Below are 14,058 nucleotides of genomic sequence, written 5' to 3' on the forward strand. Positions count from 1 at the left end.
AAGTACAAATGAATAGTTGAATATTGATCAGAATCTTTTGCCATTTTTTGTCAAACACTTACTTTTGGTTTTCCCTTTTTTCTCTTTACCTGATAGCAGATTTCTGACTGCTGTCCTTCCTTTGAACCAGGGAACAAATAGTGGTGATTTATAAACAAGTCAACAAGCAAACAATTATAGAACATATTAAAGAAACTGACAAAGAAGTTACTATTGAAACCAAATCAGTTTGTTTGACCTCACATTCACACGCACACTAATGCACACTCTATCACCATGGAGGCTATGGCTCAGTGGATGAGTGCGCTGAAATACGAATCAGGAGAGAGCAAGTTCGAGTCCCACTGCAGTCAGCATGTTGTTGTGTCCCTGGGCAAGACACTTCACCCCAAATGGCTCCTGTGGGGGTCGCCCACAGTACTGAATGTATGTAAGTCCCTTTGGATAAAAGCGTCTAACAAGTGAAATGTAATGTCATTCATGTTAGGTAACCAACAGGCAGGGAAAAGGTCTCAGTGCGGAAGGGGAAAACATCTGAAACCACCTTTGGTTGGAGCTCACTTGCACTGAAACCCTTCATCCGGACATTGTTCCTGCACAGCAAGGACTCCACATTCACCATTTGTTGCATTCTTATTGTTAATATTTATGTTTTGAGAAAAGATTATTCAGGAGGTAAGTCTTTTTGAATTTCAAATTATCCAAACATTTACAAATTATACTTTATCCTTGCACCTTACAGTATGTTTGGTATTTTCACAGATGCTAGAACAACTTACTATTTACTTTTATGTTTTCCAAAGGAACCTACCAACAACAGGAACTGCTGTCATTAACATAAAGTTAACTTGTGGAGTTTTTATAGTACACCACTATGGGGTTTGGTGAACTCTTGGAGCAAGTAGGGAGCACAGGACGCTTCCAGGTCCTGCAGACGACCCTTCTCTGCATACCTGTGGTGTTGATTCCCAGTCACAACCTGCTGCAGAACTTTGTGGCTTTGGTTCCCCCTCACTTCTGCAGCGCACACACAAACCTGTCCCAGTCCCAGATGAGTGCAGAGGAAGCGCTGCTGGTCACGGTGCCGCTGGACCAGACAGGGAAGCCAGAGAGGTGCTTGCGTTACGCGGCTCCACAGTGGCACCTCCTGACAAAAAACAGGAGCTCCAGTTCAGGGAAGGAGCGAGACACTAACGCTGGTTTGGATGTTGACCTGCAGGGATGTTCAGATGGATGGACCTATAACATGACTCACATGAAATCCACAATAATATCTGAAGTAGGACTACATTTTTTTTTCTTTGCACATGTGTAAATATTATCTTGTCCTGTGCCTTAAATGTTGTTCCATATTTTTTAGTGGAATTTGGTGTGTGATCAGCGGTCTTTGAAGCAAATGGGACAGACGGTCTACATGGGTGGTGTGCTTCTGGGTGCTGTTGTCTTTGGAGGTCTTTCAGACAGGTAACATTGATCTCATCACTAATGATTTACAGTTGTGCTACTAACAGGGGCGTTTCCTGGACCTGGAAACATTCAGGGGCCCACAGTGGCAGCGCCAGAGATTTTCTTTTGGGGGTGCTGTGCTCCCCACATGCACATACACAGTACACCTGCAACTGTTACAATGCAGGGTCGATAATCAACTCACAGCATATAGAAGAAGGGATAAAGTGCTATTTTTTACAAGTGGAGGGCGGACCTAACATCCTCTAAGGGGGTCCTCACCTCCTCTAGGGGGGTCCGGGGGCATGCTCCCGCAGGAAGATTTTTTTTAAAAGTTTCACTCTGGTGTACTTTGAGAGCAACATTAAGAGATCTATGGATACATCTCTCAACACCCTGTAAACAGATTTTCTTTTTCTTTCTGGATATTTGACAAATTACTCCCCTTTTAAACTCTATTCTTGTCATATAGTAGGCTATTTCATAGGCCTAACTTTTTTTCATTTGTTCTCTTGTTTTTTTTAATAATGATCGTATGAAGGTGTTCCTCGGAAATAATCTTTTACATAATTTGTGAGTGACCAAACCGTTTGAGACCCACTGAGATAACTTAGACTAAAGTTAACTATCTAAACACTCAGAGAGTCCTTTAGCTCACCTGAGCCTCTCAGTCTGTCAGGAGAGGACTCTCATCCAGATTGTTGTGGAACAAACAGTTCCTTATGTCCGTTAGTGCAGCTAGCTATCCAGATGCTAACAACACGGCCCCTGCTGGCACCGGTGCTTGCCTCTGTTGCATTCACTGAACGCGGGAAATTACATTCCTGCCGTCCTCTCGCTGTCATGATGAGGTTCAGGTAAAGCAGTGTTTCCCACAGAATGTGATTCTATTTGTGGGGGCACAATATGTCAGATATTCGGCAACATCAATCATGTATGTAACTTTCAAAGGGGAACAATTATGAAAAAACACTTTTTTTTCTTAAAGAGACGGTGTGTTTCTGACAAAGGTGAATCCAGGATTATCTATAAAAGACAGGATACTGGAGGTGGTTAACCCTGGCTGTGTCTTTGCCTTTCTTTTTCCTGACATGAACATATCTTGGTTACTGCTTTTTCTCCGGCCTATTTATTAGTTTGATTTCTATATAAAGCTTATTATGTTGTATGACTGCTAGACAGGTGGAGTTGCAATAAGACAGGTCAATACAGTGAAATGAATAGCTGTGAACAATTAGACCTCTGTGTTTGTTTGTGTTATAGGAGGATTTTAGTCAGGAATTGCATAAATCAGGCTTTATATTTTAGAAAATGTGCCTTCTACAGGTGCTTTGCTTTTTACTGGTATTTGTATAACTTCTTATTATTTGCAATCTTGTATTTGAAAACAAAACTATATTTTCAATAAAATCAGCACCACACATTTAATTGTTTTAATCCCCTTTGCTCTGTTGAACTGAAATACATTGCACACTTCTTTATCCAGGCTACTTTTAAATGGGCACTGTGTGATACATTTACTGAAACAAGTCAGACAAAGAAGTTTACGACGAGGATTTACATTTAACTGGTTTGCGTCTGTCATTCATTGCCTGGGCCTTATGCTAAAATACCAATCAAGGTTCAAGGTTCTTTATTTTGTCATACGAACATAGCTACAGTGTAGTTATGTCGATGAAAATCTTGTGTCACAGGCTTCTCCAACAGTGCAACACAATAACATAGATAAACTGAAAAATATAGTGCAAGTAAAGAATAAATGGTAAATACAAAAAGAAAAATAGTATAAAAAAGTGAAATAGTGCAATAAGAGTCTATTTGCAAGTTAGTTGTTTTGCAGTCTTATTGCCTGTGGGATGAAACTGTCCCTGAGTCTGGTGGTTTTAGTCCGGATGCTGCGGTAGCGCCTGCCAGGCAGAACAGTTTGTGGCTGGGGTGGTGGGGGTCTTTTATAATCCTGAGGGATTTCTTGAGCCGCTGGGAGTAAAGGTCCTCCATGGATGGCAGCTCTGTCTTTGTGATGTTCTTTACAGTTTTCACTACCCTCTGTAAAGCCTTACGATTGAGGGCGGTTCAGCTGCCGTACCAGGCCGTGATGCAGCCAGTCAGGATACTCTCTACGGTGCACCTGTACAAGTTGCAGAGTATCTGGAGTCCATCAATCAATAAGTTAACAAGATTCAATCATGTAGAGAATTTTGTCTTTCAGTCACACACAGAACCTACTCCCTTTTTCATTTGACTATTTCACTTCGTGATCACAAGAGAGACCTCTGGGGTTCCATATTTTAGGTAAAAATGTCACCTGGTCTTTCATATTCATATTTTGAGTCTCACAGACGGTTTGAACATGTCTTTGAATGGACAAACTGAATCCATTTTGACTTTCAATGAGTGCATGACGGCAATTTCAATGGGCAGTTTTTTCCACTTCTAAAAATACAACGTAAAGTACGGAAATAATTTGTGTTTTATGCTGAATAACTATGATAAGTGCTATGAGAAAGCCTGCACTGTGTCAGACTTTGCAACAAAAAAAGAATCACAAACAACAATTTGGACTTTTACTTTAATGTTTTGTGCTCTGGATTTAACACTATTTATGACACAAAAATATTGAACCGAGTTTTAAAGTGGAGTATTTTTCAACTATTGATTGACCTTTAATATTTGCAACGATGGATCACAAACTGCACTCAGAAGTAAAGTAATTTATTTTATCAGGCTGCAGTTCAGTTGAACTGTCAACCGACTCCAAATAAACACAGCTGCAATTTTTATCAAACATTTACTTTTAGTATTCTCTTTACCTAATTGCAAATGTCTGACTGTGGTGTTTCCTTTGAACTAGTGAACAAATAATGTAGATTTATAAACAAGACAACATGCAAACAATTATAGAAAATGTTAAAGAAACTGACAAAGAAGTTACTAATGAAACCAAATCAGTTTTTTTACCTCACATTCACAGACACACACTCTATCACCTTGTCATTCCTGTTAGGTAACCAATAAAGGGCAGGGAAAAGGTCTCAGTGCGAAAGGTGAAAACTGCTGAGCATAGTTATGAGCCCACCTTTGGTTGGAGCTCACTTGCACTGAAACCCTTCATCCGGACATTGTCCCTGTACAGCAAGGACTCCACATTCTGCCTCAGTGTTTCCTGAACGAGTGGCTAATACCTCAAGAGGTTACATTGCACTAATAATCCAAAGTTCTGAAAAGCTGTTGGAATTTGAGAGCCGATTTAACAGACTGCACTAACAGCGACCATTTATTACATCTTTTTGATTCTTTGGGCCTCGTTTTTAAGGACTTTCTTTTAGGAACACTTTCTAAGAATTCTAATTTAAATTGACTGCATCATGTAGCAGTGGTTTTAATGAGTGCAATTTTTTGTAGGCCAGCATTCTTACTGTTAATATTTATGTTTTGAGAAAAGATTATTCAAGAGGTAAGTCTTTTTGAATTTCAAATTATCGAAACATTTAAAAATTATACTTTATAATTGCACTTTATGTTTGGTATTTTTCACAGATGCTAGAACAACTTACCATTTACTTTTATGTTTTCCAAAGGAACCTACCAACAACAGGAACTGCTGTCATTAACATAAAGTTAACTTGTGGAGTTTTTGTAGTACACCACTATGGGGTTTGGTGAACTCTTGGAGCAGGTAGGGAGCACAGGACGCTTCCAGGTCCTGCAGACGACCCTTCTCTGCATACCTGTGATGTTTATGGCCAGTCACAACCTGCTGCAGAACTTTGTGGCTTTGGTACCCCCTCACTTCTGCAGCACACACACAAACCTGTCCCAGTCCCAGATGAGTGCAGAGGAAGCGCTGCTGGTCACTGTGCCACTGGACCAGACAGGGAAGCCAGAGAGGTGCTTGCGTTACGCGGCTCCACAGTGGCACCTCCTGACAAAAAACAGGAGCTCCAGTTCCGGGAAGGAGGGAGACACTAACGATGGTTTGGATTTTGACCTGCAGGGATGTTCAGATGGATGGACCTATAACATGACTCACAGGAAATCCACAATAATATCTGACGTAGGACTACATTTTTCTTTGCACATGTGTAAATCTTATCTTGTCCTGTGCCTTAAATGTTGTTCCATATTTTTTAGTGGAATTTGGTGTGTGATCAGCGGTCTTTGAAGCAAATGGGACAGACGGTCTACATGGGAGGTGTGCTTCTGGGTTCTGTTGTCTTTGGAGGTCTTTCAGACAGGTAACATTGATCTCATCACTAATGATTTACAGTTGTGCTACTAATGTCAGATATTCGGCAACATCAATCATGTATGTAACTTTCAAAGGGGAACCATTATGAAAAAACACACGTTCTTTTCTTAAAGAGACAGGCACTAAAACGGTGTGTTTCTGACAAAGGTGGATGCAGGATTATAAAGAAAGACAGTATACAAAAAAAATAGTTTTTCAACATTAAAGCATAAATAAATGTTATACTAGACCCAAAATACACAAATTAACCAGAACATGTGCATCATATTTCCCCTTTAAAAATGGTCCCACACAACACGTCTTCATGCAGCCTTGTTCAAATCATATGATGTGATACAGTCTGAATTAACTCTTTAACCCACCTGGCTCTAGATATGGTCGACGCATCCTCTTGCTTATTTCTCACCTGCTGATGGCTGTGTCAGGAACATGTGCTGCTTTCTCCACTGCCTTCCCGCTCTTCTGCCTGTTCCGCTTTGGCTGTGGCATGGCTCTGTCCGGCGTGGTGCTCAACACCTTCTCGCTCAGTAAGTGTCATGGTTTTGGACTTATGTTGCCATTTCCTGGTTTTATTTTGAAATTCTGCTCTCTCTTTGTCTGGTCTTCCTTCCTGTGTTTGCCCTCCTGTGTCTGATTGTCTCATTGTGTTCACCTGTTGCCCTTGTGTTTCTGCCTCCCCTGCCCAGCTGTATCTTGCCCTGTGATTACCCTTCTGTGCATTTATTCTTGTCTTCCCCTTTGCTCCATGTTCGGTTGTCGTCATTTCCTACCTGGTCTTGTCCATGTTCTGTGCCTGTGCCTGTTCCCGTCCGTCTGTCTGCTCCCATTCCTTGTGTCCCCTGGATGGGGTTTGTTAGTTTTTTTTTGTTGTGTTACCTCGCCTGTTCCTTCAGTTCTTTGATTTTTGTATCGGCTTTCGAATAAAGCTAGCTTTTGTTAAAACCCCCATACCTGCCTTCCTTGTTCGTACTGCTTTTGGGTCCTATTTACCCCAACCATGACAGTACAACCGGACCAAAGCTGGACCCAGCAGGGGACCTTTATGAGGTAACTTATAATTTAATATACCTAAGGAATGACTTTCGATACGCCTCCAGTACAGAGGAGAGGCAGTCTATCATGTTTTCGGCACGCAAAGAAGTAACTTCGAGGCCCTGGTTAAGGGACTTATTACCCGAGTTGGTGGAGGACTTTATTGTAATTGTGAGATCAAATCTGATTCCCGGCCTGCTAGCCCCAGACATGCTAGCCCCCTTCCTGCCACAGATCCCAACATTGCTCCTTTCGAGGACCCTTTTGTGGGATCCCGCCTGGCCTTGGGAGGCCCACGGAGCCTCCAAAAGGCTTCTAAGAGACGCAAGGCCAAGCTACCGGCCCAAGCCCCAGCAGCCATGGTTCCAGCTCCCACTCCTGCCCCCCGTGTCCTGTTGGCAGTTCTGCTGACTCAAGTCCCTTCTCCGCCGGGGATCCTGCCAACACCATGTCCTGTCCTGTTGGGGGACCCGCTGACACCTATTCCGCCGCAGGTCCTGCCAACTTCATGTCCTGTTCCATTGGGGGTCCCGCCGACACCTGTTCCCCCGGGGGTCCTGCCAACTATGTGTCCTCTCCCTTTGGGCGTCCCGCGGACACCGGTTCCGCCGGGGGTCTCGTCAACACCGTGTCCTACTCCGTCGGGCATCCCGCCGACTTATGCTCCTGTTCCGTCAGGGGTCCCGCCGACACCAGCCCTTGTTCCATCGGGAACACCTGTCCCGCTAACACCTGTCCCGCTAACACCTGTTCCTGTCCCGCCGGGGGTCACGCAGACATCAGTACCTGTCCCGTCCGGGGTCTCGCCATCTCCTGCTCCCAGTGCTCTCGATCCCAGTTCACCTGCTCCAGCGATCCAGCTGACTCACCGCCACCTTCCTGCCTGCCTGTCCTTGTGCCCGGCCTCCTGAGTTTCCCCTCCGCGGCTTTCGCCCCTTCTCTGCCTCTGCCTGGCCCACGGGCCATCCGCCCGAGAACCCCTCCTGGTCCTCTGCCGTGCCCCCGGGCTATCAGCCCAAACCCGTCCACCAGGCCCCCTCCAACCACTCTTTTGGCCCTTGTATCAGCTTTTGAATAAAGCACGCTTTTGTTTCATTCCCCCATACCTGCCTTCCCTGTTCGTACTGCTTTTGGGTCCTATTTACCCCAACCGTGATAGTAAGACATCTAACTGGATAGGGTACAATCAGCATGAAACAACTTAAATGGAAGCAGTCAACATACATGATGATTCAAGAATAATACTTGTACTAAATTCTAAAAAATACCTCTTTCTTTATCTCTTATTTCTTTAATATCAAGTTGTGGAGTGGATCCCCACTAGTGTGCGAACAATGGTCGGGACAATGACAGGTTACTGCTACACAGTTGGACAGTTGATACTGGCGCTCATCGCATACTTCATCCGGGACTGGAGGTGGTTAACCCTGGCTGTGTCTGTGCCATTCTTTGTCTTCTTCCTCATTGCATGGTAAGATGCCAAGTATTGACATGCAAATCAAAGCAAACCAGAATCACAGATCCATGCTTATTTGCACTATTAACAGAACACATATTTCACACAGGTGGTTTCATGAATCTTCAAGATGGTTAGTTATGAGTAATAACCCTGAACAAGCCATCAAGAACCTTAAAAGTGTGGCGAAATGTAATGGACGGAAGGAAGAGGGAGAGAAAATCGACATGAAGGTAAGAGAATGTGCTGTGTATGTGTTATTGCACCATCTATCTGTGTTTATTAATGTGTATAACATACATTAATCTTTGTCGGTATGCATAGAGGCTGCAGGAAACCATGAAGAAAGAGATGTCCTGCTCAAAAGGCACCCACTCTGTCCTGGATCTGTTCCGCACACCTACAATGAGGAAAATGACGATCTGCCTCAGTGCTGTCTGGTACATGTTCCTTCTTGTAAAAATCTCAGCTTTTCATTAACAAATATTTAATCGCATTGACACTGTTCATGGTTTATTTTTAAAACAAACCTAGGTTATCCACGAGCTTTGCTTACTACGGTATTGCAATGGATCTGCAGAAGTTTGGGGTGGACATCTACTTGATCCAAGTGATCTTCGGAGCTGTCGACATCCCTGCTAAAGTCGTCATGGTCATATCTATGACTTATATTGGACGGCGCACATCACAAAGTGGGGCTCTCATCATCGCTGGAACCACTATTTTGATCAACCTGCTGATACCTTATGGTAATGTTGAAAACATGTATACAAGTTGAATATTATACTGCAGAAACAACACAGTCCTCTGATGAATGTCTCACTCCATGTGCAGATAAACAGACTGCACGCACGTGTATGGCTGTACTGGGTAAAGGTTGCCTCGCTGCCTCATTCAACTGCTGCTATCTCTACTCTGGAGAACTGTTCCCAACAATCATCCGGTAAGTGTCCATTTAGCAGGAAGATTTAGAAAATGTTTTATTTTTTTATTCAGGGTTTAAAGGGACCCTTTTATGCTAGTTTTCAGATGTTAACTTACTTTAATTTTCAGAGAGCTCATTATTTTTCTCATACTGCCTGTGCTGCAGAACCTCTTTTCACCCTCTGTCTGAAACAAGAGCCCAGTCTGCTCTGATTGGTTAGCTGGCCAGCTCTGTTGCGATAATTCAACTCCCTAAGGATGTCCCGCCCCTTAGCCTATCATGTACAATGTGTTGTAGCGCTAGCCAATAGAAGCGCAAGTGTTACTCGCTGATGTCACTATGGGAACTTTGGGATTTTAGCCTTTTGTAGACCATTTACATGCACACAAACCTATATCACCCACTATATGCAAAAACCCCAAAAAGCATAAACCTCTTTAATTTCAGCTCTTTAAGTTCAGCTCGTTTTATTTATCGGAGGATCTACATCCTGACTTTTTCAAAAGAGCATTTGAGAGTTTTCCTACTTGCTGTGGACAATGCTTCAGAAGTCTTTAGGCTTGAAACAAGTTAGCATTTTCCCACTTCCATTTCCCTCGTCTTGAAGTCAATTGTTTTTTTCACGGGCTTCTGGTTAATGGCCTGAACAAAGGTCTCTCCTTATGACATTTTCACGATTAGTTCTACAATGTAAACATTTCCAGCAAACACCCCACTTTGAGCTTTTTACGTATCTTAACAAATTTGGTTGCTAACAATTGGGTAAATGTACTACTACTTCTCAGCTCTTTACACTGTACATAAGTCCGCTTTTATCTTAGTAGTGGGCACATTGAAGTCATGCCACCACTAACTGTTGAGGCAGAAACAACTAAGAGAAAAAGAAAGTGAGTCTGCAGTTTATTGTACAGACAGAAGATAAAGCAGATAAAGATTAATGGTGTCAAACCAGGTCACCTTTGACCCAGATGATATGAGGACGAAACAGTGAAAGCCCTTTAAAACCCACAAACATCTTAAAAACCTCTTAAACATTTATTTATTTTCGTTTTAGAAACTTCTTAAGGCTTTTGGTTTATTTTCATAATGGTCTTTCTATTTCCTGATTCCTGGGCATTATTTGCTGTTGTTTTTTGTTGGAAGAAGATTTCCTGGGAGAAGTCATGCTGAATATGTGTCTTTGCTTATCTGCATACTGTGTCACCAATAAAACAAACATAGTAAATGCATATTTTTTCTAATCAGTTAAATAGTTACTAAAACCCCTTGTCCCATCATTGCTTTGAACTTTCATAGGCTTGTATAGGATAGGCATTCATTATAACTGATGTACCTCTTGTACACCTTCAGCTGTGTCCTGAAATAGGAGCCTCTAATCTCAATTTTAATATCTTTCTTAAAAAATCAATAACAGTACTTATATACATTATTCTTTATCACTCGCCCCACAATCACTGATTTACAGGAAAAGCATCGCTTTAATGTTAGAGTTATGGTTGTTCTCTCTCCCACTCAGTGCTGCATTTGACACTGGACTACAACATATTACTAGAAAACTGGGTGGGAATTTCGGCAACAGTTCTAAATTGGTTTGAATTATACTTTAATGGATAGAAAAAACGTTGTTTCTATAGGTACATACACATCTGAGTTGACTATTAGGACATGTGGGGTTCCTCCAGGCTCCATCTTGGGGGCTCTTCTCTTTAACATCTACATGCCATCACTGGCTCAGATAATGTAAAACGATAAACTAAGTTACGGATGATACACAAATGTACGTAACCATTTCACCAGAAGACTAAGCTCCAATTCAGACACTGAGTAAGTGCATTGAAGAAATCAATGACTGGATGTGTCAGAACTTTCTCCAATTAAACAAAGATAAAACTGAGGTAATGGTTTTTGGAGTCAAGGCAGAAAATATAAAAGTTAGCGCTGAGCTTCAGTCTGCAATGTTCAACAGATAAAGCCAGAAATATAGGTGTAGTCATGGACTCTGACCTGAGTTTCAACAGTGACATTAAAACAGTTACTAAATCAGCCTACTATCAACTTAAGAATATACAACCCAGTCTCATGGCATTTCGTGTTATAGTAACGAAATTAATCTATTGATTCGTGTTCACCAAAATGATTTCCCCATTTTTTTTCGTGCCACACAGAACGATTTTAAAAGCAATATAAATAATAACAAATTAGAAGGAAAAACATATTTAAAAAAATACAGATTTCAGTATTCTGAAACACAACAATGTTAGAAGCAATGTATTTCTATTGCTATGTTTCGTGCCTGCACCAAATAATAACAAATTAGAAAGAAAAAAAGATTTAAAAAATACAGATTTCAGTATTCTGAGACTCTGAGCCCCATTTCTTTTCCTCGCGGACGGCAAAAAGAGTCAGACATTATAACATTTAGAACAAAACTATAATCGTGGCTTGATATTGAGTAACAATGTTTTTATGAACCACACAGCTTCTGGTCTTCCAAGACCCGACCGGACAAAAAGACGTGGTGCAGGCACGAAACATACTACCAATAGAAATAAATTGCTTTTAAAATCGTTCTGAATTGTTTCATGTACTTTTTATTCATATACTTCTTATTCATGTATTTTTTCTTTTAATGTTTCTTTTATTATCTTTTCTTTTTAATGACTCTTTTTAAATGCCTTTGTCTGAATGTCTTTCATTTTTGTTTAGAACTTTGAATTGCCTTGTGTTGAAAGGTGCTATATAAATAAACGTGCCTTGCCTTGCCTTGCCTCAGTCAGAATGGCATGGGCTGGGTATCCATGATGGCTCGGGTGGGAGCCATGGTGGCCCCGATGGTGCTTCTCACGGCCGACTATCTACCTTGGCTCCCGGGTTTGATCTATGGCGGCGCTCCGATCCTCAGTGGAATTGCTGCAATATTTCTTCCAGAAACACTTGGCTCACCCCTCCCCGACACAATACAAGATGTGGAGGACAGGTAAGATCAGGGGGGACAAGATCTGTTCTTTACATCGCTGCAAAACAAAACATACATTTTTAGTAAAAGTATACTGGAGGCATTTTAGACATTAAGAAAGAGACAGAGACAGATTTATCTATATTTTCCTTTTCTATTTTGATCACAGGGGAACTGGGAGAAGCTCCAAAGCGTCACGAAAGGAAGCGATAATCCTGCAAGACACCCAGGCGGATCTCCTAAAGCAGACGGCCTGAGGGCATACAGTATGGATTCTGCTCCTGACGTTTTCCTCACATGTTAATGAACATATCTTGGTTACTGCTTTTTCTCCGGCCTGTTTATTAGTTTGATTTCTATATAAAGCTTATTATGTTGTATGACTGCTAGACAGGTGGAGTTGCAATAAGACAGGTCAATACAGTGAAATGAATAGCTGTGAACAATTAGACCTCTGTGTTTGTTTGTGTTATAGGAGGATTTTAGTCAGGAATTGCATAAATCAGGCTTTATATTTTAGAAAATGTGCCTTCTACAGGTGCTTTGCTTTTACTGGTATTTGTATAACTTCTTATTATTTGCAATCTTGTATTTGAAAAAAAAACTATATTTTCAATAAAATCAGCACCACACATTTAAGTCTTTTCATTCCCTTTGCTCTGTTGAACTGAAATACTGCACACTTCTTTATCCAGGCTACTTTTAAATGGGCACTGTCGGATACATTTGCTGAAACAAGTCAGACAAAGAAGTTTGCGACAAGAGGATTTACATTTAACTGGTTTGCTTCCGTCATTCATTGCCTGGGCTTTATGCTAAAATATCAATCAATAAGTAAACAATATGAAATCAGCTAGAGAATTATGTTTTTCAATCACACACAGAACCTACTCATGTTTACATTTGTCTGTTTCACTTCATGATCTCAAGAAGGACCTCTGGTGTTCCATATTTTAGGTAAAATGTCACCCAGTCTTTAAATATTAATCTTTTGAGTCTCAGACAATCTAGAACAGGGGTGTCAAACTCAAATACACAGTGGGCCAACACTTAAAAATCGGTACTAGTTGAGGGCCAACTAGTACAGGTTCAATGTTTATTGCAGAACTTATTGAAATGAACTTATTGCACATATTAAACCTGAAACTAACAAAGCTTAAATTATTGCCAATAATAACAACATTAAACATTAACTAATCAGTTGCATTCATTTCTTATGGCTCTATCTGCAGCTTTTCCGGAGTCATTTCTTATGATTACATTTTTCCACAGGCCAACAACAGCTTCAAAAAAAATATTTCCCTCAAAGCAAAAAAAACCAACATGACCTGTTGTCGCAACAAAAAAGTGCAGAAGGAAACATCCATTAAACTCAGTGTGCTGCTCTGTGATGCTAGTTCAAGCCAGATACTTGGCATCTCATCTTGGGTGATAGTTCATCAATGATTGGGCTCAGGCTCTGAGCTGAGGAAACCCTCAGGATTGAGTGAAGGTGTGCGTGCAATATACCCGCGGGCCAGATCTAATAGTAATTCGAAATTATCCTGCGGGCCGAAATTAAATCTACCAAGGGCCTGATTTGGCCCCCGGGCCTTGAGTTTGACACATGTGGTCTAGAACATGTCTTTGAATGGACAAAAGTCCATTTTGACTATCAATGAGTGCATGACGGCAAATTCAATGGGCAGTTTTTTCCACTTCTAAAAAGACAACGTAAAGTACGGAATTAATTTGTGTTTTAAATACTATGCTAAATAATAAGTTCTGTACTTTAATATCTCATATTTATAAATAAAATATTGAACCGAGTTTTAAGGTGGAGGATTTTCCAACTATTGATTGACCTTTAATATTTGCAACGATGGCTGCTTGGATCACAAACTGCACTCAGAAGTAAAGACATTTTTTTTATCAGGCTGCAGTTCAGTTGAACTGTCAACCGACTCCAAATAAACACAGCTATAATTTGTATCAAACATTTACTTTTGGTTTTC

The 14,058-nt window shown here is 41.2% G+C and overlaps 1 protein-coding gene across 1 annotated transcript; it reads left to right on the forward strand.

The window, feature by feature from the left end:
• The first annotated feature begins 3,812 nt into the window (after positions 1–3,812).
• LOC307020378 (solute carrier family 22 member 6-like) lies at positions 3,813–12,698 on the forward strand. Its single transcript, XM_079651698.1, has 11 exons — positions 3,813–4,900; positions 5,025–5,500; positions 5,578–5,681; positions 6,068–6,222; positions 8,030–8,198; positions 8,293–8,416; positions 8,508–8,623; positions 8,718–8,932; positions 9,018–9,126; positions 11,882–12,085; positions 12,234–12,698. The coding sequence occupies exons 2-11, from the start codon at positions 5,096–5,098 to the stop codon at positions 12,319–12,321; spliced, it is 1,689 nt and encodes a 562-aa protein (XP_079507824.1). The 5' UTR covers positions 3,813–4,900; positions 5,025–5,095; the 3' UTR covers positions 12,322–12,698.
• The last annotated feature ends 1,360 nt before the right edge of the window (positions 12,699–14,058 follow it).

The sequence above is a fragment of the Notothenia rossii genome (assembly GCF_949606895.1).
Source record: "Notothenia rossii genome assembly, chromosome: 9".
NCBI lineage: Eukaryota > Metazoa > Chordata > Actinopteri > Perciformes > Nototheniidae > Notothenia > Notothenia rossii.